The sequence below is a fragment of the Rhodofomes roseus genome, assembly GCF_022264815.1.
Source record: "Rhodofomes roseus strain CIRM-BRFM 1785 chromosome Unknown C8Q71scaffold_7, whole genome shotgun sequence".
Lineage (NCBI taxonomy): Eukaryota > Fungi > Basidiomycota > Agaricomycetes > Polyporales > Fomitopsidaceae > Rhodofomes > Rhodofomes roseus.
The window spans coordinates 689,820-715,822 of record NW_025952963.1 but is presented as its reverse complement, the minus strand read 5'-3'; the positions used below and the strand labels follow the sequence as shown (position 1 = coordinate 715,822).

Here is a 26,003-nt window from a genome sequence, read left to right as displayed (position 1 = left end):
CATTGACGCGTCTCTCGACACACGGCGGCCAGTGTTTGCAGCAGGCAGCAGCTTTGTAGGCGATACACCAAAGCATCGTACGTGAACCAGAAGTGCGTGACCGTACGGAATCCTCCTCTTGTTGACTCTGACCCGCAGATGTAGGCAAGGATGTGACCATCGTTCTACGTCCAGTCCGGCGTGTCGCCGAAATCCGTGTAATTATGCAGTCTCGCAAGAGAGGATAATATCCGTGCTGCAGTCAGGGCAGTTTGGCTCGCATTGCCGCAGTAACGGTTGAGTCGAGACTGGCACTGGACATCTCGATGCCCCTCTTTGCGTCCTTCAGCGTCTGTCAAATATCGACAGAACCACCAAAGGAACGTATGAAAGCTCGACAATGATAAGCTTGTGTTCGACGTTGCTCACCCATTACATACCGATCATCAAATCGGAATGCTATCTTTATCGTGTCAGCTCAGTATGCCAATTTCTTCCTACATGTCCGTTGCAGTCGAACCTCCGTCTTCAATAGTCTCCGTTGCCGACCATAAAAGAACGACAAGCGCCGTCTTCAAGTGGTCAAGAGGTGAGTGCACAGTATTGTTCCAATATTTTGTAGCTCACCCCTGTGGCAGCATGCGCAGCGGACAGCGAAGGTGACTGTCGTGAGAGCAAGTCGCATCGGGATCGTGCTCTGGTGACCGACACGAGCTTCCGCGTTGTCTATCTCGACAGGGTGAATGCCGAATATGTCTTCCTCTACCCACGGTATAGTCCCGTTCAGTTCACGCTGTCGAAGCCTTAGTCAGAAGGCATTCCGACTGTGGAGAAGGACAGTACGATGATGGTGAGCGAAGCACCTCTTGGAACAGTATGTCCTAACCTTGGAACCTTGGATTCCCCGACAGTTGGAGTGACTCAACTCATCAATGGTGCGATACGACGCCTTACGGGTTTGACATACTTAAGCCTCATACTGATTCCACGGATCAGTTATATAGATTGTCCGTGACGAAAACGTCTGCTACCGAGGGTTCCCATGTCCTCGCCACAGCGACTACTATCTGACGTGCCTCCAAGGCAAAGGGTCCCAAGCGCGACATTCAAGCAACCTCCCTTAGATGGTTCCCTGACCCTCCCTGAACTCTGTGATTGGCATGGCCAGCACTCTCCGGAACACACACTCTTTGTCTACGCCGAAGACGACGGGACTATCAAGAACATCAAGTGGTCGGAGGCTAGCCAGGCCATCCGCAGAGGTGCCGCACTGATTAGGGGCCGTTTGGGATGGAGGAAAGGTACAGACGAGACCCCGGTGATCGCCATAGTATCGTCTTCAGGTGCGCAGCACCGTGCTCTGTATGTGGTCGCTCAGGCTAACTACGAGTCATGATACGTACACATATTCCAGATTCTATCCCGTACATGACCATGATATTGGGGATCATGCGTGCGAACTACGCCGCCTTCCCCATATCCACGCGAAACTGCCCCGCGGCCATAGCGCACCTCATCGAGAAGACAAGAGCTACCCACATTTTGGTCGGACGTGAACAAGCCATGCACGACCTCGTCATGCAATCATTGGAGGTGCTAAAGGCGCAGAATGTCGCGGCTCGTGTGCCTGAGCTCTCACCGATGCCGATTTTCGATGAGCTCTATGCGAGTGGCGAAGACCTATCAATGGAAGAGGTCCCCTACGAACAGCGAGGCCCGGATACACTCGCTTTAATCTTGCATTCGTCAGGTGAGTGTTATTCGTACTTTCGCGTTTCAGACGACAGCCGTGAACACTGCTGTAGGATCGACTTCGTTTCCGAAGCCTATCAATGGTACTCTCCATCGTCTGTTACAATTCGCCAGAGCCCCATGCTACGGCGAGCGCGACCTCGCAGGCAAGATCATGTCTCTGCATGGTAACCCCATGTTCCACGCAATGGGCTTCACTATCGCTAGCTTCGCTGTAAGTCTTCGATCGAGCGTATCTTCATTGTATGTCACGGTTTTGCACCTGCAGATCACGGCTGGCATGTGCGTCAGCTTGCCGGCGCCCAAGAACCCCCCTCCAAGCTCGACAGCGGAGGTGACGATACACGGTGCCATGAATACACGTTCGGACTTGGTCCTCGCGGTGCCGTCAATGATAGAGGTTCGTGCCAGTAGCAACTCGATGTGAGCTTCCATCGCTGACGCACAGGTACTCTGCAGTCCTGGTCACGCAACACCACGTACGTTGAATGGTTGAGTCAATGCGATGGTCTTGTAGGTGTCTTGCGCACGATGAGTGACACGGACTCACACTCACGCTGTCCTGTTTAGGTATTCGGAGGGGGCCCTCTCACCAAGGAGGTCGGGGACTACTTGGTCTCTCATGGAGTGCCTCTCATCCTCGAATACGGGTCGTGAGTTCGCGCAACACTTCATCAATAGCGTAGTTGTTCATGTCGGGTCGTTGGTAGCACCGAGTGCGGAGCCGTCAATCACTTCCTACAGGGTCAGTAGATGTACATTCAGTTCAAAGACCTCTGGGACGCTGACGATCGCCTTCGCAGATGAGCACCTTGGCGATGATTGGCAGTATTTCCGTTTCGCCGATCATATTGATGTCAGGCTGGAACCCTACGTGACTGGCCAGTACGAGTGCATCATCATGGTCAGTCCCCTTTCTGTGAGTGAGTGTCATCGAAATTAATACTGTTGCAGGCGAATGAACATGTACGCCCCCACGTGATCAACACTACAATTGACGGAATCGATGGCTATGCTACCTCCGATGTACTCGAGCAGCATCCCACTAGAAATGGGTATTGGCGGGTCCTCGGTCGCACAGACGACCAGATCATACATAGTACCGGCGAGAAGGTGATTAGACATGGCCTCATTGAGTTTTTTTTTTAGCTTATGCTCAGCAAGACAAATCCAGGGCCCCTAGGTGAAATGCATGTCGACTCAAGTGATTGCTACCGTACTGAACATTACTGATGCAGAGGGTACGATGAATCAAGACCCGCATGTCGTAGCGTCTGTCATATTTGGCCGCGGTCGGTTCCAAGCAGGCATACTGGTTGAACCGAGAGCTGAGTATAGCATCGATCCGGCGGACGAGAATAGGTTGGCCGAGTTCAGGAATCAACTGTGGTATGTGCCTCAGGTCGCGTTGCCTCTCTTTGATTATTTATTGATAGCAAGACCCAGGCCCACTGTACAGAAGATCAATGCTTTTGCTCCCCAGCATTCGCGGCTGTTCAAGGAGGTAAGACGATCAGCATCATACTCATCGCTGTGAAGCATGTATACCCTGACTGCATGTAGATGATCCTTGTCACGAAGCCAAGCAAGCCGTTCGCTTACACTGCGAAGCACACCGTACGACGAGGCATCGTACTAAAGGAATACGAGGAAGAAATCAATGCGCTCTACGACACGATAGACTCCACCACAGAAGTGAACGTTCAATACCCAGCACAGTGGCACCCCGCTCAGGCGACCTCCTTCGTCCGAAGCGTTGTGCATGATATCATGGGCCTCAAAGTGTCGGACGACGACGACGTCTTCCAGAACGGATGCGACAGGTCAGTTTTGCCACTTCTGATATGCCGATAGGAGCGAACTGAACGTTCCATGTTAGTCTGCAGGCCACGTATATCCGAAATGCACTGCTTCGCGCGATCCGCGAGTCATCGAAGATCAACACACATACTGTTTCCGAAGGGTTCGTATACGACAATCCGACCGTCTCGCGCCTAGGATCCTTCCTCACTTCCGTCGTACTCGGTGCCAAATTTCCGAGCAGCAATCCTGAGTCGTCCATTGCCCGCATCGCCTCTATGCACGCAATGGTGGCCAAATACACAACCGATTTCCCGGTGTTCAGCCCCGACAGAGCTGCTTCTGGCCAACTTTCTGGTGACGTCGTATTGGTGACCGGCACCACTGGCAGTCTTGGCTGCCATCTTCTCGTTCAGCTGGCTTCGAACTCTGAAGTCCGCCGCGTCTATGCTCTCAATAGACCGGCTAGAAATGGCGACACAACTCGGCACCGCCAAGAGAGGGCGTTGCTCGAGCGGGGTATGGATGTAGCGATCCTAGACTCCGATCGGGTGGTAATGTTGGAAGGAGATTTGACACAGCCCGGTTTTGGACTACCTGCAGATACGTACCACGAGGTATGTTGGCTCATCACCATGTATCACAGAACCTTTCACTCAAATACTCAGATGCATACCTCGGTCACGCATATCATACACAACGGTACGCATTCCGAGTTGCATATGTGGTCAAGTGCTCATGGTGCCGGTGCTCTTCATAGCGTGGCACGTCGACTTTGCGCTTAAGCTTTCTTCATTTGAGCCCCAAGTCCAGGGGATCCGTGCGCTCGTCGACTTCGCGTTGACTGTACCGGCAAGCACCAAGCCAGCCCATATCCAATTCATCAGTTCCATAGGAGTTGTGCAGAGTAGGCACTGATTCTCATCGAGGGCTAGTCATGGCGCTGATGATGGTACAATTGCTTTACCCAGATATGCCTCCGGCCGAGCTCTGTATGGAGGAATCGGTTGATCCGAGCAACGTAGTCTCTACCGGCTACGCTGAGTCGAAGTGGGTGTCGGAACAGATACTGTATACTGCTGCAGTCCGGACGCCACTGCGTGCTCTGGTCGTCCGGCTTGGTCAGGTATGCGGGGGCCCCGATGGCGTATGGAACTCCCATGAATGGTTCCCTTCTATGGTACAAAGCGCGCCAGTGGTGCAATGCTTCCCAGATGACACAAGAGTGCGTGCCATCGCTCACCGGAATCCAAGTAACTTATGTGGTGGCAGGCCGTTGATTGGATACCCGCTGACCTCGCTGCTGCCGCAATCGTTGACTTCCGCAAGGCGTCAAGTCCAACAAACACTGTACATCTTGTGCATCCACGGCCCGTCTCTTGGCGCTCGCTCGCGACATTTATCGCTGGTACATTCTCAGTACCCCTCGTCTCGTATTCGGAATGGTTCGCCAAGCTCGAAAGTCTCACGTCGGAGTACAATTCGCGCTTTGCTGTCGCGTCCTCAGGCAATGATTCGCCTCGTGGGTTACACGCATCGCGCCTGTTGTCCTTCTTCCGAAGCATAGCGGAAAATTTCGATGCTGGGCCGGTAGCATTGGGGATGGTAAGCCTTGACCTAAAATATTCTCTCAGCGCATCATCCACGCTGTCAAACCCCGAGTTGAGACGATTGCACACGGAAGATATGCAGAAATGGCTGTCGTATTGGCGGAAAGCGGGCGTCTTTTCATGAGAGAGTGCCGTTCGGACAATGTCAGTGCCTCACACTTCCACAACATCGTTTCTATATCAATCATGTGCTGATGCATGCAGTTAGTGTACGTACTGAATATCATACAAGGCTTCCTTCGCCGTGCAAAGCACTGGCATATCTTTATCTCGAACAGTAACGCTTTCTGATCGACACTGAAGTGGAGTTGAACATCTTCGCCAAATCTTCTCGTGCCACTCTGTGGGCGTGGGCGCTCTTCACTGAGCATCATCATGTTACGTCACAAGGCTGGCACTGGCAGCGCTGGCCTGCGCTGGCCAGTCAACATAAGTATACTGGCTGCATGTATAACTTGGCAGTCTACTCCCGCCTTGGTCACTGCGGAGTCCGTGTTCCTCGTGAACATAGCGCGAAACGATGTCGCGACTCAGAACTGAGGACGACAATCCCACAGAAGACACACCTTTACTACAGGCAGATGTCAGGGTGGATGGTGGCGATGGGAAGGGGCCCGTTGCAATAACGCCTCTTCCGAAAGCGCAGATCAGTATCTTATTTGTTCTTATGCTCGTGGAGCCAATCCTTTCCCAAAGCATCTATCCCTTCATCAACCAGGTCTGTCCCTGGCTACATTTAACTAAGGTTTACGCTGATCTAATAACTAGCTTGTGAGCGAACTCGACATCATACATGGCGATGAGAAGAAAGTCGGCTATTATGCCGGCCTGATTGTGAGAACTCGACAATGCCCGAACCATGGAGGTACCGTAGGCTGACCTATGCGGAGAATCATAGGAATCCATATTCTACCTGACCGAAGTCGTGTTCGTGATCCAATGGTCACGACTGTCTGACTACATCGGTCGCAAACCGGTATTGCTCATCGGGATGGCAGGGGCAACAACATCCATGATATGCTTTGGCCTCTCGAAGAAGTTCTGGCAACTAGTGCTCAGGTCCGTGTACACGTCTGTGACTAATCAGTTGCAATCTCAAGACATGCCATGACATCGTAGTCGGTGTATACTGGGCGCCTTGAATGGCAACGTTGGCGCTATGCAAAGCGTTGTTGGAGGTATGCATCCTGCTCCTAGTCAAACCGCTTTCTCACAGGGCGCATGCATGCTAGAACTCACCGATTCGACCAATATGGCCCAGGTGTTTGCCCTCATGCCCGTCGCATGGTCCGTGGGCGCCACCACAGCGTAGGTCATATCAGTTATGCTGTCTCTTTGCTTCGCAAAGCTCATTACGTGGCGTGATAATAGGCCGTTAATTGGAGGGCAGCTAGCCAAGCCTCACGATAGATGGCCAAACGTCTTCGGGAACAAATTTTGGATACGATATCCATACTTCCTTCCCTGCGCTGTTGCTGCGGCATGCGCAGCGCTCGCCTGTCTCATTGCGGCTCTCTTCATGAAGGAGGTTCGTGGACTTTCATTGCTCCTAGGAATAGTGGTTGATGCATCGCAGACCCTCAAACGCAAAAAGTCTCTCCACTCTTCCGCGTCTTCCTGCGAAGACCCCGAGGAGCAAGCCTCCGAGACCACCGTTCCCCTTCTTACACTCCTCAAGCACCCGCGCGTCCTCCTTTCCGTCGCAAACTATGGCGCGCTTTGTCTACTTGACATAGCGTATCGGGCAGTCCAGCCTCTCTTCTTTGCAACGCCGCGCTCGTTGGGAGGTCTCGGCCTTCCGCCCTCGACGATCGGGCTGATCCTCGGAAGCTTCGGTATCTTCAACGGTATCCTCCAGGCGTTGTGGTTCGCTCCACTGGTCAGACGCTTCGGCCCTAAACATGTGCATATGGCTGGCTTGGGTGCATTCATTCCCCTCTGGATACTGTTCCCTGTGATTGGGGGGCTTGCGCACTGGCAGGGAGGGATGACACCTCTGGTATGGTCGATGGTCATGCTGCAGCAGGTCGTGAGCGTCGTAATGGACACAGCATATGGTGGGTCTTGACTCCTACATATAAGCAAGACTGTCTGATTATCTGCGTTGCAGGCTGCGTATTCATGTACATCACGTCCTCTGCACCGAACAGGAGCTCCCTCGGAGGGACCAACGGTATTGGGCAGCTTGTCGCGGCATTCGTGCGGGCTGTTGGACCTGCCTCTGCTACTTCGCTCTTCGCGGTGTCGCTCGAGAGGAACTGGCTTGGTGGAGGCGCCGTTTGGCTTATCCTTATTTTGGTTTCATGTGCACTCTGGACCGTCTCGCTCCATCTGCCGAAAGAGACGTGGCCAAGAGAGAGCGATCATCATTCAAACGAAACCGTGGTCGGGAGTGACTGTGATAGCCAAACTGACAGTTGATGATACATCTTTTTATGGCGCGCACCTATATTGTATCGATACTCGGGTTTTTCTGGTGGGACTCTGTGAGATTCTCAGTCTCATCGCGGCGGGCTCAGTCGAACGATCACAAACCTCGGTGAAGTGAAGTAGTGAGTGCTATGATTATCACGACCATACATGTAATTGAGCTTCCCTAATATAAGTACTTCTGCTCTGCCGCGTGCAGAAAAGCATCACATAAGACCAGGATCTTCGACCGCCACGTTGGTGGCTACGCGAAGATACACGACATCAGGTGACCGCGTCGTCTGCTGCACCTCCTGCGCGACCATTCTTTCTTGCTCCTGTCCGCTGTCCATCAAAGCGATACGAAGACGGTGCGTTCATATTCTAGCGAAGCAAGCACGAATGCGGCAGATCCCAGAACGCTGTTGTACAGGATGCTCTGGCCGACGTAATACTACAGATCCTTAACATCAGCCTGTGGGACGACTGGGCAATCAAGACATGGCGACGAACCTCGTATGACGCTGTCGAGTTCAAACTGCACACCGACACTGTGCCGTTGTACCCCAGCGTGCCGTTTCCGTTGTCCACGACGAACGTATCGGCGATGTACTCGTATGCCCGACTCGCTACATCCACGTATGACGCATTGGCAATGGATCCCGTCGTGTCATCCCCGTTCATGGCCTCGAAGCCCCGCTCGAGATATCCGAAGCGAACGCCCTTTAGCAGCGCGTACACGAACATCGAGCTCCCGCTGCTCTCGATGTAGTTGCCCTCCCGTCCCGGCGCGTCGAGCACCTGCCACCACCCACCCGTCGCCGGGTCCGCCGCGCGCGCAACCGCGCTCGCCAGCTCGACGAATCTGCCGTGCAGATGGTGCCATGCGTCCGCGTCGACAAGCGGGCCTTGGAGGAGCTCGAGCGTGTCCACGAGCGCCATCGCGTACCATCCGAGGCTGCGCCCCCAGACGTGCGGACTCGCGCCCGTCGCTGGATCCGCCCAGACGGCCGTCTTGGAGGCGTCGTACCCGTGCACAAGGAGGCCCGTGGTGGCGTTGTAGCAATGCTCCCAGAGAAGGTCGAGCTGGTGAGTGACGTTCTGGACGGCGTGGCGTAGAGCGCCGATGTCGTACTGCACCGCGTACGCGGCGCTGAAGGGCGCGTAGGAGTACATCCCGTCGAGGTAGGACCAGTCTGGGTATGTGTAGTACCATAGTCCGCCTTCCGCGTTTTTCGGCTGAAGATCGACGGAGTCCCGGAGCGCTGTGAGCGCGTCTCCGTAGGACGCGTTGCTCGTCTCGGTGTATGCGCGGAGAAGCGCGTTCCCGCTGGAGAGCCTGTCAAGCGGGTATGCGGTGTCGTGCGATGCGTTCGCGAGGACGCTAGTAACGGATTCGACGGATCGCTCGATGTACGTCGTGACGCTGTCGGCGATTGCACTGGAAGGGTAGGCTGATAGAAATTGGTTGAATGCCTTCTGGGTGAAGCCTGCTTGGAGGAGTTGCGAGGCGTCACCGGGTCCGCCGAGAACACCTTGGTTGCGGGCCATGATACTGGTGGCCATCCATGCCGAATAGTTGGCGGGAAGGCCTGCTGCATTGGAGGCCGGAAGCGCAGCGGCAAGGGAGAGGAGGAGAGGAAGGGCCATCGGACCGACACCTCGTAGTGAACGCATGGCTAGAACAGCAGGAGGATGCACGAGCGAAGGTTGACACTCCCTACCGAAGACGTGCCAACCTTTCAATGTCCTGGCACTGCTTGCTAGCTTGAATCCCCGCCGTTGGCCGTACGAACCTACGCAACGGAAACGTGCGCGTCTCTAAACTGGCCATCTGAAACCAAGGTGCCGGTGCCATCATTAATGTCATCCCTTAGTCAGGGATTCCCCGCAACGCCAAAGGCTGCAGCTGGGTGAGGCTCTCGGTGTTGTGCGTTTGCGCGTACACTCCGCTATAATCTCTATACATAGGTCATCGCGTCCGTGTCCATGAGCAGATACAGTCGCAAAATAAGGGAGAGGCGAGACACACAATGTTGTTTTCCCAATTAATCTCATCGAGCGTGCATCCGAGACTCGAGTTGAAAGGTGCGTGGCGTGCAGGTGGCGTGTCAGTGTCACATCACCGGTACCGCCGAGCCGAGGGTGATCGGATCCACCCTGGTCGTCCTCAGATCGCCAGCGTCCGGGCCCGCGATTGCCTCCTAGACAGGATCTGCGACCACGCATCTGAAGACACAGATGAGTGCACCGCCGCCTGAAGGCCTGGGGTCGATCGTCAGCCCCAGCGCAGATCAGGTCGCCCACCAGCCAGTCGGTCCTCCATGATCCATGAATGCATGATCGCACATGGACAACAATAAACTGTATACTGTATAAGATCGACGTCCCCTCGAGCCAGACGATCGGCGCGCTCCTCCTCGAGCAACTCAGCAAGGTCACGACACACAGCCCGCAACCGACCGAGACGGGCGTCGGGAATTCTACATCCATTCGTGTATGCGGACGGTGGACTACAGAAAAGGGAGAGAGAGGAAGAGAGAGAGAGTTGCAATGTGACGTATACGATGTGCTTGACCGTGTGAGCGTGCGGACGTGGACGGGGACGTGAATGCGGACGGAGGACGGGGAGTGGTGGAAGAATGCAGGGCGGGCGCGGCGTGGAGGAGGGGTAGGGTAGGGTAGGGGCGGGTATAAAGCGTGACGACGTGAGCAGACATAAGCAAAAGGCGACGGCGCGCGGAACCGGGGGTGGAGGCGAAGCGAATAACTGAGATACGAGGACAACATGCATAGGTACACACACGGACGTGCCGGTACCACTAGATCAGAGCGACGACAGATGACAGACGAAAGGAAACGAAGGGACCGGGCCGGAGCGAAAGGGTGGCACAGCGCAGACGAAGGCGAAGGGTAGGATGTGCGCATGCGTGGAGAATGTGTGTGTGTGTATGTACGAGGGAGGGAGGAGCCGCGGCGACTGCGGACCAGAAGACCGACAAACCGAAGCCCAACAAAAACAAAATGTGCAAAAAACTAACCTGAAGATTCAGAAGACGACCGGCAGATAAGACACGCACTGACGATAGGCTCCGCAACGCAACGGCGCGAGACACGACAGGCACGCGCATCACGATTCAAGCCAGCACCTTGCGGGGTCCGTCGAGCTGCTCAGAAGCAGCGGGGAATCGAAGTTCGCCGAGAGGCCGCGCGCCGTCGTGTATGGGCGCGGCGACCTCCGGGGTTTTGAGTTCGGGGGCGGGGTCGTAGGCGGAGTCGTGTATGTCGCGTTCGGAGAGCGTGTGTGTCGTGTCGCGCGCGGTATCGTAAGACTCGTGTATCTGCTCGTGGCGCGACGGCAGCGCGGGCGTGGGGTAGGGGATCATGGGGACTGCGACGTCGGCGTTGGTGGTGTCGGCGGCAGGGATGTCGATGTCGGTTGGAGGCGGGAGGAGGGAGTCTAAGGGTGCGTGAATGTCTGGGAAGGCGGGGGCGGGCATAAGATCAGAGGGGAGTGTATGCGACGACACTCCCTCTCGTGCGTCGGTCCCGTCGTGTGTCGGGATACCAGGATAGCCCACGGCATTGACAGCCTCACCTACAGTTCGCACGACCCCCCGAGGCACGTCGACGCCTCCCCGCTCGGCATCCGCATCGACTCGGTCGACCGCACCAACAACCTCCGCGTCCTCCGCCTCCCCGCATCCACCTCCACGTTCCCCGCCCCGCTCGCGCGGGCCACCCACGACTGTCTCGTCGCTCTCCCGCCTGTCGAGGTCCGCCCTCCGGGGCACAGAGTCGGTGTCCAGCGTAGGGCGAAGGGGCAGCGGAGCGGAGGGTCGTCGCTCTTCCAGCATCGGCATCGGCGTCCGGTCGTCCACCGCACCACCCCCGTCCACACTCCCCATCGAAGCAGCCCTCCTCGCACTCGCCTCCCTTTGCCTCTCCCTCTCCCTCTCCCGTTCCTGCTCCCGCTCCCGCTCCCTCATCAGCCTCCGCTTCTTCACGAGCCCCGGCGGCACCGGCGGCTCGCGGACGCGCATCTTCGGGTGTGCGTGGATCGAGCTCTGCGCCGCACCCACGCCCATTCCCATGGGCAAGCCCGGGCCCCACGGGGGGTGGGGGTGCCCATACGCGAAGGCGGGGCCCACGGCGAGGTTCGGGAGGCTCGTGCTGACGGGGAAGCCCGCCCAGCCGGGGGCGCACGGGTACGGGTAGGGGTAGTGCGCGTCGGCGTCGGCGGCTGACGCGGAGGCGGAGGCGGGGAAGGGGTACTCGAAGCGCGGGGAGAGGTCGAAGGGCGTGCCGACGAGGGCGGAGGGCGAGTGGAGGGAGAGCGCGCCGAGCGAGAGGCGCGGCTTGCGCGCGGGCGGCGGCGTGTGCGAGGGCGAGGGCGACCGGGACGTGCGCGGCGGGAAGGGGAAGGAGAGGGCCGGGGGGCGGTCGGGCCCGGTCTGTGGGGTGACGGGTTGTTAGCACGGTGGGGCGGGCATCATGGCGATCAGATGAGGGGACAGCGGCGGATCCGCTGCTGGCGGGACCGGGGATCCGACCCGCACAGCGTAGACAGAGGGAAGGACGGGATGTCGAGTAGAGCGGTACTCACCTCAGTCACCGCGTTGCCGCTCTCCATGGGCACGAACGCAAAGTCGTCGAGATCCGGGTCGGGCGTGGGCCCTGCAGCGGCATCGTCGCGGTCGCGGTCGAGGAAGGCAGAGACGGGGAACGCAGCGGCGCCGGGGACGGGGGGCACGTCCTCATCGTAGGCAGCGATGGGGACGTAGGTCGGCGGGACGGTGGGCATGGGGGGCTCGCTGAGCGTGGTGCGGAGACGCGGCGGGAGAGGTCTGGTCGACGTCGACAGCGGGTGTCTCGCACTTGGACTCGGACTTGCCGCACTGGGGGCCTGAGAGAGATCGCCGGGCTCGCGATAGGGCGGTGCCGGGGGAGGATCTGGGCAGGTCGGGCGGGAGGCGGGCGGGAGTGGACGGTGGCTCGGACGGGGCCAGCACGGTGCTGTGGATGGCAGCGAGAGGCTATATCGGACGGCGGTGGCGAGGACAGCCCAGGGGCAGCCAGAGAATGGGGCACCTGGGGAGGATTGGAGGCGGACAGCGGCGCTGCACAGTCCAGGTTCCACGGGAACATTCCACTTGCGTGTGGGGTCCTCCTGCGTGCCGCCATGCCGCCGGCCTGCCGCCTCTCCCCATCCGCGGCCCTCTCCCCTCTACCTCCCTCTCGGTCGATATCCTAGCGCTGCAGCGCGCTCTAAAGTGGGCTACCTTCAATGCACTCGTCCTATCTTCGCTCGAGCCTATCTCGGTGCGTCGCGCGCTGCTCAATTCCCCGGTTTGTTTCTGCCCACCGCTCAGTCGACCTGCCTTGTGGGTATCTGCCAACGACGGGGATGTCCTGCGCTATGACGAGGGCCGATAGGCTATCGCAGTCCAGACCACCGAGTGACGATCGCCCGTCCCCACATGGCCCCCACGCTCCCGCTCAACCAACAACTTCAGCTTGAACCTTTACACGGCCCACCCGGTCCAGGCCGTCTCGTGTGCCTGTCGTCGAACTTCGCTCACCAAGCTCTCAACCTCAAGTTATGTGGGCCGCTGCCGGGTCCTCTTCAGGACGCACCCCTCTCGGATACCAGCTGGCATATAACCGGACAACAGTTCGGCGCGGACGGGCGCACCGAGCGACTTTCTCGAGGGTCTCGCTATCCCGGCGGACCGACTGTGGCGGCTGAGGGGCTGCACGACAGCCGGAGGGCTCTCTCTGAGTCCAGGCAGGAATTATTTTCATTGGGACTGCAGCAGTCGACGTCGTGCTTGTATATGTATCTCTTCTCCAAAGGCACTCTCTGCAGATTCTGTCGCGTTACCAGCGTGACTTCGTCTCGAATTCGCCGTGTTCGGGTTTCCCAATTTCACCCCATGCATGCCTTGGACACTATCGTGCGCACGACGTAGTGCTCCTACTGTAACGTCGACGACTTACAACAACGAGAGCATATTTCTCCCCGGGGGTTGTCTGCAGATGCGCTCGCACCCTCAACTTGAACGACTGCTTCCTCTTCGCGAAGGAAGGATCGTTGACAACATCAACCGTCTGCTGAAGTCGGCGAGGCCCAGCCGGAGAGCGCACATTCAGACATCCGTATGGCCACCCAGCCCGAGCCCGGTGTCCCACATACCACCGGCACTCACACCCAGTCAAACTTCACAGAGATACGCTGCGAAGGTATCGGGATTCCCGTTCATGACAAGGGTCAGGGACGCGGACGCGGAAGAGCGAGGGCCGACCTCGAAGCGAGGTACGGACTCTAGTACTTGCGAACGCGACGGTCACTTAGCCTGCTCACTCGTTCTATCACAGCACGACCAAGACGAAGCTCTTGAGTCGCCTTGCTCCGAGTGCCGCCCCGTCGCGGCGGCACAACGATAACTTACGAGGGATTGCCATGCACGTCCTGCGCGCTCCCTGTCAACGCCACGCTTCTGCATCGTGCAGTGCTTCAGCGCCAGCCTTCGCCCACAGCTTGTCGATCAGGGCCCCGTCGTGCCGTACTCCGCACGACGACGGCGAGAGCGTACAGCACGCTCCAGCCGGCGCCCGGGATCGAGCCCACATTGCACGCGCGGGGCTCCCTGACTTGGAGGAAGATCGACCTATCATGTGAGTGGCCCGCTACATACGTCCCGCAAGCTCTACGGTGGCCCAGCCACTGACCGGAGGAGCTTTGCGGAGAAGATTTACATAGGACCCTGGCACTGCGCCCGATTTGAAAGTCGGACACGATGCGATCCGTTAAGGCTGCTTCCTGGCCTGGCCGGAACCATCGATCTGAGCCTTCATAATAAGCAGCAGACGTCCGTCGAGTAACACGGCTCGTGAGGCCTGGGGAAGCGGACACAGGGACTCGGGAGTGCGGCAGTACTGCATGCAGTGAGCCACCGCTGCGGGCCTGCGGCCGGATGCACCATGCCAGACACGGATGCGAGCGCGATCGTACTGTCAGTGTCGCGGTCGAAGGCTGTCTTCGCTTCGCGACGTCCCCGTTGCCCCTGTCGGCGGTGTCCAACGCACTGGCCCCGCCGGCCATACCAGGCGTGTGCAGCGTTCAAAGTCCCCGCCGGACACGCCGACGGTCGCGTACGTCCCAGGACACCGCGCTCCCACCGTACGCGCTCTCAGGCTCGCACCTCCGCCGACGACGCTGGAGATGGACGAGCAGATGCAACTTCGTTTCTTGTAACCGTCTCAGAATATTCCTCGCGGACATCGCCCGGTGATATATTCCTGAGAATGAGCCTCATTGGAGCTTCACGGTCGTCCACGTAAACCCCGTCTTCGCCGTCCTAACTCGTTCCACGGTAGGTGGCAGCGTCGATCATAGTACTCAACATTGTAACGGGACGTCGATTCCTAGTGATGCAGTCTAGTATAATACATGGTGTAATCATTGTTCGTTCGTGAGCTCTATAAGTCATCAATGGTTGCAGCAAAGAAACAAGGAGACCAACGTGAAAGCGACATGAAATCATCCTGGGTGCTGAAACCCCTCTCGTCATCGACCGGCCTGACTTCTGGTCGGACTCCCCACTCCCACAACGCCTGCTATCCCATACATCCAAACTACCAGTTCCTTGTCCAGCCATCATATGGCAGCGGGATGGCCACGAACCACAGCACGCACGAGGTGAGCATCAGGATGACGTACACCGCTTTGCCGCCGAGCCAGTTGTGCTCGAGGGAGAGCGCGAAGAGCGACGTTGCTGATGCCGGCCCGACCGAACGCAGGAGTGCTGCAATGACCTGCGCAACGCCGTTCGTTGCGCCGAGCGAGCGTTTGTTCGGCGCGGAGGTCGTCACGAACATGAAAGACGCAGCTTATGATAACGCAACGTGTTAGATCTGAGGCACTCGGTGCGAAATAATGAACAGACTCACCGAAGGACATGTCCATGACCACTGAGATGGTGAGCTGGAGCACGATGGCAGCCCACACGATATACGTCAGGCCGTCTGGCCGCGCCAAAGCGTTGATCACAGGAAACATCCCAAAGAGCGGCACGAAACACGCCATGCCCGCCATGAAGACGCGTTTGGGGCCCCACCGTCGTATGACGCGGGCGAAGAACAGAGCCTGGAGGGAGCCATTCAGGAGCCCGAAGATGCCGAGGACGAGCCCGATCGTAGCGGGCGTGAAGCCCAGTCCGCCGAGCGCGATGGGCGTGCTGAAGAAGAGCGGCTGGATCGCGCGATAGGCGATGTCGAGCAGGCAGAGCGTGCCGTAGCTTAGGACCGAGAGCAGCACGGGGCGGACCATGAGCGAGCGCAGTGTCGCGGGGTCTTCGAGCGACTCTTCTCGGAGGAGAGGGTCTTCTTCGGCTTGTACGAGGATGCGCACAGACTTCTGCTTGCTATGCCTCCGTTGCACGGTCTGTGTGGTCATTAGAGTCCGAAGTAGCCGACGAGCGGTTTGCTCACCTCCTTCAGGAAAATAGACGCAATCACGAACGTGAACGCGGAGAAGGACGCAGAGACGGCGCATGGTAGGAGGTAAGGATACTGTGTCCAGATGGGAGCCGTGAAGAGGTTTGGCCATCTGTCGTGGGGCTTCGCCAATTGCCCACCGATCATCGGACTAGAGCAGATGCAAGTTAAGTCAGGATGTAACGTTGTTCAACGGATCTGCCTACCCCAAGGTCGCGCCAGCGGACCATACGACTGGCATCAGCGCGAAGCCTTGCGCCATGTTAGTCGAATCGGTCAATTCTGTGCATAAGTTGAGCATTCGGCACATGCAACAAAAGCTCTACAACATACCTCCCATCATGCTTTTGATGACCCCGATATTGCCATTCAATGCCCCGACCAAACAGCGGCTGGACAAGTAGAGAAATCAGCGTTCGGCACTCTGCAAATAACACGAACGCGCGTACCTAAGGACCAAGTGCAGGAACGTTTTGGAAATTCCAAAGCATATCATCGACATACAAAGGCCTGCCATCCCCGTCAGAAGGACAGGCTTGCGCCCGATGTAGTCTGAGATGCGCGACCATTGGAGAACAAACATCGCCTCAGTCAGGAAGAAGACCGACTCCTACTCTCACAAGCAGCATGAGCACACGTTATTTCGTTGATTGCAAGCGGAGTACTCACAATCATGCCGGCATAGTATCCAACCTTTTTCTCATCCCCACCCGTGATATCCAGCTCGCTCACGAGCTAACAGATGCGACAGCATATTAGACGGAGGTACCAGCGATGCTTGAACGTATCATACTCGCCTGGTTGATGAACGGATAGATACATTGGGAGGTGATAGGCTCAGCGAGCTGGAGGAGGAGGAGGATTCCGATTTGCAGCCTGGGAAGGGGCGTTACGGGCTTGGGCTCCTTCGCAGGCAGGAGCGCCGTGGTCTCGTCGAGTCTCTCATCCTCGTTACGGGGCATCCGCACTACGAGCTAGTGCACGTCGTGGACAGGGAGGATGTCGCAGGGAACAGGGAGGACAGCGGGCGAAACTGGGGGGCAGGAGAGACACATTCCCGCTTTATCTCGTCTCGGAGTTTCCGAGGACGGTCACTCACAATCTCGAGATCGTGCATAGAAAATTGGTCGAGGCCGGTCGCATTCCTCCGCATACACACCGCGAACCTGTGATCTCCGGGAATGTACTCTCAAGAGACGTAATGGGAGGATGATGTGTCGCACCCATCTTCGCAATGGTCATGCTCACCGCGCAGTCCCGCTCCGGACCCTCCTTAAGGCTTCCTAGCTTGCATATCTGCTGGTATGTCGTCGATATGGAAGAGCCCTCGTCATTCGAAGCGGGAGAAACCCCGAGATGCAAACGCCAATTGCCACGAACCCAAGACGATCATGAAGCATGCGCTCGAGGATGCTCGGGATGGGATTTGGGAAGTGGGCTTAGCACGGGTCCGCTGGGTTTGCCCGCCACAAGGTCGCGTTACGCATGACCGCCAGATGCCATCGCCCATCATAGGCGATGCCATCGGGGACGCTGCGCGCGCCACAGACCGTCGCGGTCGTCGGGCTCGACTCACTCGCAGACACATATCGCATCAATCAGCATTTCGTAGGGAGCCTGATAAACGTACAAACCATGATATTACGTCTGCCCTGTCGACGCAGCATAGCTCACAACCTTCTCATTGGAACAATCAGGAGAAAGTATCCCCAAACCTGGTCTCAGCGCGCAAATTCTCGCCATCCGTTTGTGGTTGGGTGGCACAGAGTCCGACAAGAGAATGACACTAGCAGGGCATCACGACACTTGCACGACACGTCTCAGAACCAACCGGAGCGCGCTGTCTATAACAGTCTCGACTGGGTACATGCCGTCAGCTGCAGCGCAGGCGCTGGGTCTATTCCACCTTCGTCGCAAGAAGATGCGCGAAAACCTAGCGGACGAAAGTCAATGCCAGCTGACAGGGGCGTCTCGGAGGCACTTGGGGCAAGGCAAAGGAGAACAGAACCTACCCCGGGTGCGCTATACACAGAATGCACGTAGGGACATATGTTGGTCAGGGCGACTGGCGTCTTGCCACTAGTACGGCCTCCGTATTCAGGGACATCTATGCCGCCCCTTGCGCGCGAGAAAGCACGCCGTGTACTCAGGACTGCAAGCTCTGTCAGTGGGAGAAGAATGCAGCAAAGACGCGCACCAGCCTCGAAACGCCAATTAGAAGAAACAACTGAAGCTCTTCAGAACGAGCACTCGCCGCATAGTACATATGTAGACACAAACATCAGCTTAGCTGCTCAAGCTTGACAGCCTACCTATCGTCCATAGCGCCCCCTGCAATCCGTAGCACGCAATCAAGGACCGTATTGGTGAGATAGCATGAATAGGTGACATTGGGAAGAGCAAGCATGTATACGTGGGACGTCATAGAGTAAGAATACCTAGGTTCGGTCCAAGGAGCCGGCCATTCTCTTCGTGAAGTCATGTATTGGTATCATGGTCATTACGAGGGTATGCATGGAGAAGCCACGGCACCGGAGACTTTGTGGCGTTACCGCCCGGCTTCGATGGGTCACTGTGGCTGGGGATCGCTTATCCCCCGGAACTAGCGTAGTGAAGCCGCAGAAAGGCATCGAGATCAACGGAGCGCCGTGCGATCGTCGACGGCGCATGGCGAGAACAGATGACGTTGGTAGTGACATAGGGGAGCTCTGAATAAACGCCAGTGCATCAACATACACCGGACAACGACGAAAAGACTCTGCACGCACGTAAGTTATCAGACCCGGGAAACGCAAAACAGAGCTGGGAACGACGAAGGGTCACGTTCGCCTCGTCAGGAGTTCTCTGAGACCCTTCCCCAAGTTCTTGACTTTCTCCCTGACTCCTCCCGGGTTCGCCTCGCGCCCTCTGGACGTTACGACATCTGCAGAACGACACCGCGCAAGGTCCATGCGTAGTTCTGTTTCTCCTGTGATGGAGCAGCCAGCCGTCCAGTCCGACGCGGGTACGGGTTCGCGAAGTCGATGCGAGCGTCCAATGGTTGCAGGCCGAGGCATATCGAGAGACTTTGCGCCGCGCTCCAGCAGGACGGCGTGCAGGGAAGCGTTCGCTACGTCAGAGCGAGGCGCTGGTGGTAGTCCGGGGGGAGTCATGCTCTTCCGTATCGCTGTGTACAGGGGACGCTCGGGATGGCCTAGTGGCACGAAGGGCGCCGACGACGGCGAAGGTGACCGGGATGGCAGTACTGCTTGCACCGGGACTACCGGGCCGTAGTCGTCCACAAGTTTGGAAGACGTCTTCGAGGACAGCAACGGCATTGACCGCTTTCGCAACGAACGCGACGAACGCTTGCGCAACATAGCCATCCTTTGTTTCCTCCGCAAGGTCCGCTGAGACGAAGCGGAAGTGGATGACGCATCGACGCTCTTGGTATCGTCCAACTTGTTGTGGTCCGGTCGGCTTTGCATGGATAACTTGACAGGTTCGTTGGGCATGATAGGGCTTGGATGTTCGTCGTCATACATGCTTATTAGTTCTTTCAAGAATGGCTTTAACTCTGCCTCGACATCCTGCGACGAGTTTCATCGTCAGTACCCGATGAGCAGAGTAAATAGCTAACTCACATAGGTTATCGCAGCAACTATATCGGCGGTCGAGTGAATGCCTGCTTTGCGATGCTTCTGTCGACGCGTCGTTGCGCGCGGGGTGACGCGGACACGTGTCGCCCCGCATCCCGGCCGTAGGCCTGACACAGCACAGGTGGGTCTGGTCGCCATGGCAGGGCGCGTTTCCATCCTCCTCATGTGCTTCCGCTGCGTTTCGCTTAGGAGCTGCGGGCAACTGATGCGCCGGCGCGCGGTTGTGGCGGCAAAAGGTCTAGACTTGCATGCACTCAAACACCATGGGCATGTATACCCAAGTGTATTCGTGAAACCGCAAAGCAAGCAGTCGAACATGATACGGTGAGGTTCCAGCCGGAGGCGGGGAAGTGATTCCCATCTGGTAAGCTACAGAGCGACGAATATGACCTTCCGATGTGAGTAACACAAGATCGGCAATACGTACGGGTCTGTCCCATTTATACTCTCTGGAGAGCATGTGAGCGCAGTCGTCCGCCAAGGGGGCAGCCATGTCGGGGTGGTACGCGACCGGTATAGGCGGGAGCGGGTGGGGGAGTCGGAGAACCAGGTACGAGGAAGAAGATATGGGAAACGCAGCCGCGCCCGCCCTGCGCAACGCGACTTTCATGAAGAGATCGACAGCCTCGTTCATAACGCGGAGGCTAGAGAAGGCTCAAATTTCGAGCGGTTTGAGCCGCCACGATATGCCATGAACTCAATCGGTAGGCAAAGAGCCAATGATCTGGCCCGGAGACACGAGCCACATGCGTTGAGACCATGAGTCCGTGCGTGCGTGCATTGTCCACTGATAAACGAAGATATCCCGTGCCGAGGTTGTGGTCGAGGTCGTGGTCGTGGTTGCAACGAGGACGGCGTAGTTGCCTTTCGTGGAAGTCGTGTTACTGTGGCTGAACTTCCCGCGCAAAGCCGCTCCTCCGACTGACTGGGACAAATGCAAGGAGTCATCCGCTTATTACAGTGAAAATGACAAGGGTGCCGTCATAGACAACGTCGGGGTCGCGACCGAAACCTTCCGGAACATCATGGCGCAATTCTGTCTCTGGCTGAACCGAGACTGGGCGGCTCAACGCGGTGGCTTACAGTTTCAGCCAGTACCAGCCCCACCCGAGCGAGTCCTGTACGTCAGCCGCCAGAGGATGGTGCCGGTGGGAGTGGGTAGGCATCACGGTCAAGCCTTCAAGCTTCAAGCTTCAAGCTTCAAGGTCAAGAATGGAATCGGGTGTTGCAGGGAACGCTCGAACGCTGGGAGAGCTCAGGCTATGACACGAAATTGTGGTATAGTAAGTAGAATGATCGATATCATTACTAGTCTTTCCTCCGGCGTGTAGGAGTGGACGGCAGATCGACGCCCAAAATGAATGTGCGACGATGAGAACAACTTCATGAGAAGAGCATAATCCCACCGTGCACGAGTACGGCACGACGTGGCATTGTTCCACACGGGATGCCAACGGCCACCCAAATGACCGGCAATGCGACCTACGGTCGCGGCAACATAGCGCCTCATGCCACGAGCAGTCCAGGATGGCAGGTTACTGAGAAGCAGGACCGAGATATCCGAAGCAAAGCCTCGATGTTCCAGCAAGGCCAGTCCGTCGACGCCTGTCGTATAATGGACGACTTCTCGTAACACATCTTACAGGCTGAAGGCGAACAGAGGTTTTCTGCGCATAGCCATAACACGCCGACGAACGTCGCTCGGTTCCTGAACGGAACATGCATGCGGTGCGGAGCTGGCGGGTCCAGAATAAAGGAACGCATGCACTCACTTACCGGGGCATACCCCTTCGGGTGAGAGCAAGACATTATACATTGCGTTGGATACAATCCGCCGAGGGTCATCAAAAAGCACAGATCTAGAGCCGTCCCTGAGAGGTAGAGGAGGCATCACATAAGAAGACGCAGCACGCACAGAAAAGCCGAACTGACCTCCAAACTAAATGAACAAACTGATCGCGCCTTTCTCTGGATCCATCTTCCACTCTCCATCGACGAGAACGCTGACATGTGCGCGTGCGCAGCCCGCCACAGGACATACCCAATCAAATATGTCTTCGACGACTGGTTTGGCCTTGCCTTTACCCTTCCCGCGCACACGCGTCGCGGACGATGGACCATTTCCTCGCCTGCGGGGCATGGCACGGACGGGGCGAACGGGAGAAGGAGGCGAAACGACAGAGGATGCAGCTACACTTTCGTGTGCCGGAGGAACGCCGATGTTCGAGGGTACGCGCGGATGCCGAGGTCGTAGACGAGAACGTATCGAGTTGTCTTCCAGCGGAACCGCGGTGTCCGCCCTCGATACGTCTGCAGATATCTCCACCGCCTTCCGCTTGCCTCTCCTGGGCGTAACCGACTCCTTCGCTGTCGCCCTTGTCTTGCCTTTACCAGACGTTGGCGGGTCGGTCTCGACGATGTCCATGGCGATGTCGGCATGCAGCACGGCCCGTGCCTTACCCTTACCCTTGCGATCGTGAACCATGTCTTCTGTTTCTGGCAAAGGAAGAGTCGGCGGCGGCGGAGCCGATGGCTTCATGAGCTCTTGAATACACTTGCCATCAAGCATATGGCCACACCGGAGCCCCCAGAGTTTTACTCTAGCCAGCTGATCGGCAGGCGCCGCGCTCTCGGCGGATAGAGCGAGAGGGTCGTTACAATGCGCACAAACCAAGGTAGCGACCGCCTCGACGGCACTTGACTTCCCCGATGCCTTGCTTGGGCCTGCAGTTGTTTCGTCGTCGTCATCCAGGATGATGATAGGCGAGGTTGTCCCAGACGTAGACGGGGGTTCGGGTGGTGCGAAATCGAACGTGAAGCCAGGCATGGGTTGATCTGGATGTGTATAGCTAGCCTTGTAATGCTGCTCCCTCGGCCGTTCGGCCGCGGCAAGAGGACCTCGGAGTCGCCCACCACCAAACTGGTCTGCCATAATTTCTTCAAGAATCTCGAGGTCCTCGATATCGTCTATGGGTCCATTGAACAGGTATCCACCGGCATAGATCTCGTTCGGTGCGGGGATATGACGTGGCGCAGGTTGCGACTCGTTACGGCGCCACATAGCGTTCATGAATGGCGGGAGGTAGCGGCGCCAACCTGGCTGCTCCTGTGCCTCGCGTCGTCCATTCGCTTGTTCCATGACATGCGGCCTATTGAGAGTAATCATGGCGCCGCCGAGGCCCATAACTGGCTGGTAGTGAGACCGAGCGGCCGGCGCCGGGGGTGGCACATCAACGGGAGGTGTGTGGTCGCGGGGTGCGGGGTGCCGTATGTGAGCTTCAAACGCGAAGGGTCGGTCATTGGGTCGGATAACAGGAGGTGGAAGCGCACCCTCTCGTCTTCCGAGGTGGATGGGAAATGCACCCTGGCCCGCGAGGTGGCGTGGAATAGGAGGGACAGGAGGGACATATCGAGGGTGAATAGGCCTTGGTGGAGGTGACAGTAATCGTCGCTGAGCTGTCGGCCAGTGTCATGAGATTATCACCAACCAGGCAAGATGCAGTGCCATACCATGCGCATTGTTGACCCGATTTACTTCTACTTCGTCGTCACTTTCTACAAGAATGGCGGATGCAGAGCTCGACCCCGAGAGGCGTCGAGTGTCATTCGTTTGAGCGTTGGATCCTGTCAGGCGCCGAGATGGTAGAGAGACATCTAGGACTAGTATATCGTCGTCGAGCGAATCGACATCAATGACTTCGTGTGCAGGCTGCTGCCTGCCACTGTCGGAGACTATGCGGGAGGGCACGTCGACAGTCGCCATGGGATACGTGAGCGAGTACAGTTTCCTAGCACACAGAGCAGCAATGCCGTAGCAAGGTTATTGTGTCCCGGGTTTCGCGGAGAAGAACGGCGAGCTGGTTGCAAAGCGAGTTGAACTGTTGAAGAACAAAGGCGTGCGCTGTGGCCGCAATAGGCTCCTTCTCGCCGAAACCGGAATATTGTCCCACGCCACCGGATGGCCAGCGTCGTCACAGTGCGCTATTGAGCCCTGTATTGAGCGCTAGTAAGGTAGTTGCTTCTGGCTACTTAGTGCATGCAATTACGAGCCCTCGCACGTCTAGACTTCCCCGGGCATCCCTACTGCACTCTCTTGAATCTAGTCTCGACGAAGCATTGTGGTTCTGTAGTTGCCAAGACCCTTGGATCGCCCGAGGTAAGTTATCGCATCCATGAACTACTTAGCATGTACATAGACAGCCTCAGGCTGAGGCATCATGATGATGTAGTAAGTACGGTTTCAAGCATTGGGGCCGTGACCCTCTTCCGCCAGTATGCTCTGCATTTTCTGTTATGTGCAGTATCTCATGAAGCCAGATACTTCTGAGCCAAAATTATACGTCTCTTCCGCCGACCTGGGCCGGGTGCCGGAATGGACATCCGCTCCGCTCTCATACACCATCGTTACTCACACTGACGCTTGTCAAGGTCCTTTCGTCAACCGCGAAGCCGAGGTCACCGTTTGTATACTCCCGCACTCGACTACAGTGCTTGTCGAGCAGAACGTACAGCCCACCGGATCGCACCACCATGGCGTTGACATTGCAATCGAGGATGAAGGTACGTTCCTCGGTGTCTGAGCGGAAGACCAGTGTGCTAAACGTTATGTCCAGCTCCGAGATGGGAATGAGATCCCTGTCATGGGCTTCGGTGTGCAACGCTCATCCATTCCGGACAGACACCCAGGCAGGCTTACCCAGGCGACTGTCAGGGACGTACGAAATGGACGGAAAGGAGGCGTACAATGCCGTGAAGCACGCTTTGGAGGTTAGAGTCCGCCGCTTGCTTCGTTTCAGTGCTGATTGTATTTACTCCAGGCTGGGTATCGACACATTGTAGGTCTAGTGCTTCCTTGTTCCATCGCTACATTGTCGACTGTCGATCCGTGTTTGACCTTCGTCAACTTCGCAGGATTCAGCGGAATGGTACTACAACGAACGTGAATGTGGTCAAGCAATTCGCGATTTCTGCGCAGCTTCTGGCGTCCCGCGTTCCGAGGTCTTCTTCACCACGAAGTTGCAGAATAACTCCGGGTATTCAGCTTCCAAGGCTACCGTCGCACGGTCGCTTCAGAAGTGCGGATTGGAGTACATTGACCTGTATTTGATGCACTCTCCCATTGGCGGTCCGCAGAGGCGTGCGGAGAGTTGGAAGGCGATACTCGAAGCCAGGAAGGAGGGGCTCGTGCGCAGCGTGGGTGTCAGCAACTTCGGCGTAAGGCACTTGCAAGAGATGGTGGACGCGGGTGTAGAACTTCCCGTTCTTAATCAGGTCAGCGAAACGTTGTCAATTGATGCCTCGCCTTGAGACCGCATACCAGGTTGATCTTCACCCCTTCATGACCCGGTCCGACATCGTTGTTATGTGCAGGAAGCATGGGATTGCGCTTGAGGTAGGCAGCCCTGTATGATCTCTGCGGTACAAGCTCCTCACGTTGGTGACAGGCCTGGGCACCTCTGGTACGCGGATACCGCTTCAAGCACCCGTCGATTGTCGGCCTGGCGCAGAAGTACGGGAAAGAGTCTGCCCAGATACTCTTGCGCTATTCGTTGCAGAAGGCATGCTTTCACGATCCCGAACGGTTCACATGTCCATAAAACCACCCCTTCTCATTTAGGGCTACATACCGCTGCCAAAGTCTTCGTCCGAACATCGGATCAAGTCCAACCTAAACGTCTACGACTTCGAGCTGACATCGGAGGAAGTGGCCCACCTGGACAGCTTGGATGAACGTACGTATCCCTTTTTTGGCAAAATATATATTGTCAATGTATTTGGAGCTCACGGACGCGTTCAGGACTTGTAACGGATTGGGATCCGACGGACACCCCCTAGACTGCCAAGACACATTGACGGACTACCTGTTATGGCATGTTCGTCGATCAGACATCATGTCTACCAGTATTCGCGTCCTAATTGCTTCGAATACCAGCCGTCCCGTATGTGACAAGTTTGACATATGCGTGTGACGATCATGGCGGCAGTAAGCTGCAACATGGTACGTGCACCATCTAGTAAGCTATAGGACCGAGACACTTGCTCTTGTCCCGGTGGCAAACACCCTCGACATGGAACGACGACTCCAGACATAGCAATGATATGTCCCATCGAGGATAGCATGAGGTTTTGGGGGGCAGTACAGCTGACCCTCCTGGCGTAGTTCAACTTCAGACAGGGCTGCATGACTGTGGAGAACGTCACACACCGACGGGGGCAAGAAGCTGCCATACAGTCAATGGTTCCCCTATACAACGACACGCTCAGGGAAGAACGAGAGCCAATTAGCGCACAGCATTTTAGCAACAATAGAGTCCAG

At 56.9% G+C, this 26,003-nt stretch overlaps 8 protein-coding genes across 8 annotated transcripts; 3 read left to right on the top strand and 5 right to left on the bottom strand.

Moving 5' to 3' along the window:
- Positions 1 to 851: 851 nt before the first annotated feature.
- C8Q71DRAFT_751351 (uncharacterized protein) lies at positions 852 to 5,429 on the top strand. The gene is made up of 20 exons (XM_047923303.1): positions 852 to 914; positions 976 to 1,322; positions 1,394 to 1,729; positions 1,785 to 1,945; positions 2,000 to 2,131; positions 2,191 to 2,244; positions 2,302 to 2,384; positions 2,442 to 2,476; positions 2,535 to 2,635; positions 2,686 to 2,844; positions 2,896 to 2,914; positions 2,970 to 3,120; positions 3,178 to 3,235; positions 3,295 to 3,554; positions 3,611 to 4,148; positions 4,200 to 4,233; positions 4,292 to 4,438; positions 4,503 to 4,756; positions 4,804 to 5,285; positions 5,350 to 5,429. Exons 2-19 carry the CDS (start codon positions 1,022 to 1,024, stop codon positions 5,263 to 5,265), a joined length of 3,285 nt encoding a protein of 1,094 aa, XP_047780367.1. The 5' UTR covers positions 852 to 914; positions 976 to 1,021; the 3' UTR covers positions 5,266 to 5,285; positions 5,350 to 5,429.
- Positions 5,430 to 5,541: 112 nt separating this feature from the next.
- C8Q71DRAFT_531044 (MFS general substrate transporter) lies at positions 5,542 to 7,621 on the top strand. Its single transcript, XM_047919164.1, has 8 exons — positions 5,542 to 5,859; positions 5,910 to 5,975; positions 6,040 to 6,200; positions 6,261 to 6,319; positions 6,374 to 6,449; positions 6,513 to 6,669; positions 6,718 to 7,198; positions 7,252 to 7,621. The coding sequence occupies exons 1-8, from the start codon at positions 5,662 to 5,664 to the stop codon at positions 7,560 to 7,562; spliced, it is 1,509 nt and encodes a 502-aa protein (XP_047780366.1). The 5' UTR covers positions 5,542 to 5,661; the 3' UTR covers positions 7,563 to 7,621.
- Positions 7,622 to 7,902: 281 nt separating this feature from the next.
- C8Q71DRAFT_704585 (Six-hairpin glycosidase-like protein) lies at positions 7,903 to 9,101 on the bottom strand (the record flags this gene model as incomplete). The annotated part of the gene is made up of 2 exons (XM_047920399.1): positions 7,903 to 8,004; positions 8,064 to 9,101. The coding sequence occupies 2 exons, from the start codon at positions 9,099 to 9,101 to the stop codon at positions 7,903 to 7,905; spliced, it is 1,140 nt and encodes a 379-aa protein (XP_047780365.1).
- A 1,481-nt stretch (positions 9,102 to 10,582) lies between these two features.
- Positions 10,583 to 12,470, bottom strand: C8Q71DRAFT_530988 (uncharacterized protein). Its single transcript, XM_047919163.1, has 2 exons — positions 12,157 to 12,470; positions 10,583 to 12,004 (listed from the first exon to the last, which is right to left on the bottom strand). The coding sequence occupies exons 1-2, from the start codon at positions 12,352 to 12,354 to the stop codon at positions 10,688 to 10,690; spliced, it is 1,515 nt and encodes a 504-aa protein (XP_047780364.1). The 5' UTR covers positions 12,355 to 12,470; the 3' UTR covers positions 10,583 to 10,687.
- A 2,718-nt stretch (positions 12,471 to 15,188) lies between these two features.
- Positions 15,189 to 17,011, bottom strand: C8Q71DRAFT_795919 (MFS general substrate transporter; the record flags this gene model as incomplete). Its single annotated transcript, XM_047925641.1, has 8 exons — positions 15,189 to 15,442; positions 15,504 to 15,996; positions 16,044 to 16,200; positions 16,256 to 16,331; positions 16,383 to 16,441; positions 16,499 to 16,659; positions 16,719 to 16,784; positions 16,847 to 17,011. 8 exons carry the CDS (start codon positions 17,009 to 17,011, stop codon positions 15,189 to 15,191), a joined length of 1,431 nt encoding a protein of 476 aa, XP_047780363.1.
- A 1,803-nt stretch (positions 17,012 to 18,814) lies between these two features.
- C8Q71DRAFT_530935 (uncharacterized protein) lies at positions 18,815 to 20,606 on the bottom strand. The gene is made up of 3 exons (XM_047919162.1): positions 20,115 to 20,606; positions 19,673 to 20,056; positions 18,815 to 19,618 (listed from the first exon to the last, which is right to left on the bottom strand). The coding sequence occupies exons 1-3, from the start codon at positions 20,319 to 20,321 to the stop codon at positions 18,869 to 18,871; spliced, it is 1,341 nt and encodes a 446-aa protein (XP_047780362.1). The 5' UTR covers positions 20,322 to 20,606; the 3' UTR covers positions 18,815 to 18,868.
- Positions 20,607 to 21,517: 911 nt separating this feature from the next.
- On the bottom strand, positions 21,518 to 23,450 carry C8Q71DRAFT_896338 (uncharacterized protein; the record flags this gene model as incomplete). Its single annotated transcript, XM_047928743.1, has 2 exons — positions 21,518 to 23,143; positions 23,198 to 23,450. The coding sequence occupies 2 exons, from the start codon at positions 23,448 to 23,450 to the stop codon at positions 21,627 to 21,629; spliced, it is 1,770 nt and encodes a 589-aa protein (XP_047780361.1). The 3' UTR covers positions 21,518 to 21,626.
- Positions 23,451 to 23,613: 163 nt separating this feature from the next.
- Positions 23,614 to 25,734, top strand: C8Q71DRAFT_751319 (NADP-dependent oxidoreductase domain-containing protein). The gene is made up of 10 exons (XM_047923302.1): positions 23,614 to 23,843; positions 24,116 to 24,247; positions 24,301 to 24,337; positions 24,399 to 24,454; positions 24,505 to 24,522; positions 24,599 to 24,958; positions 25,008 to 25,079; positions 25,132 to 25,245; positions 25,305 to 25,419; positions 25,485 to 25,734. The coding sequence occupies exons 1-10, from the start codon at positions 23,724 to 23,726 to the stop codon at positions 25,520 to 25,522; spliced, it is 1,062 nt and encodes a 353-aa protein (XP_047780360.1). The 5' UTR covers positions 23,614 to 23,723; the 3' UTR covers positions 25,523 to 25,734.
- The last annotated feature ends 269 nt before the right edge of the window (positions 25,735 to 26,003 follow it).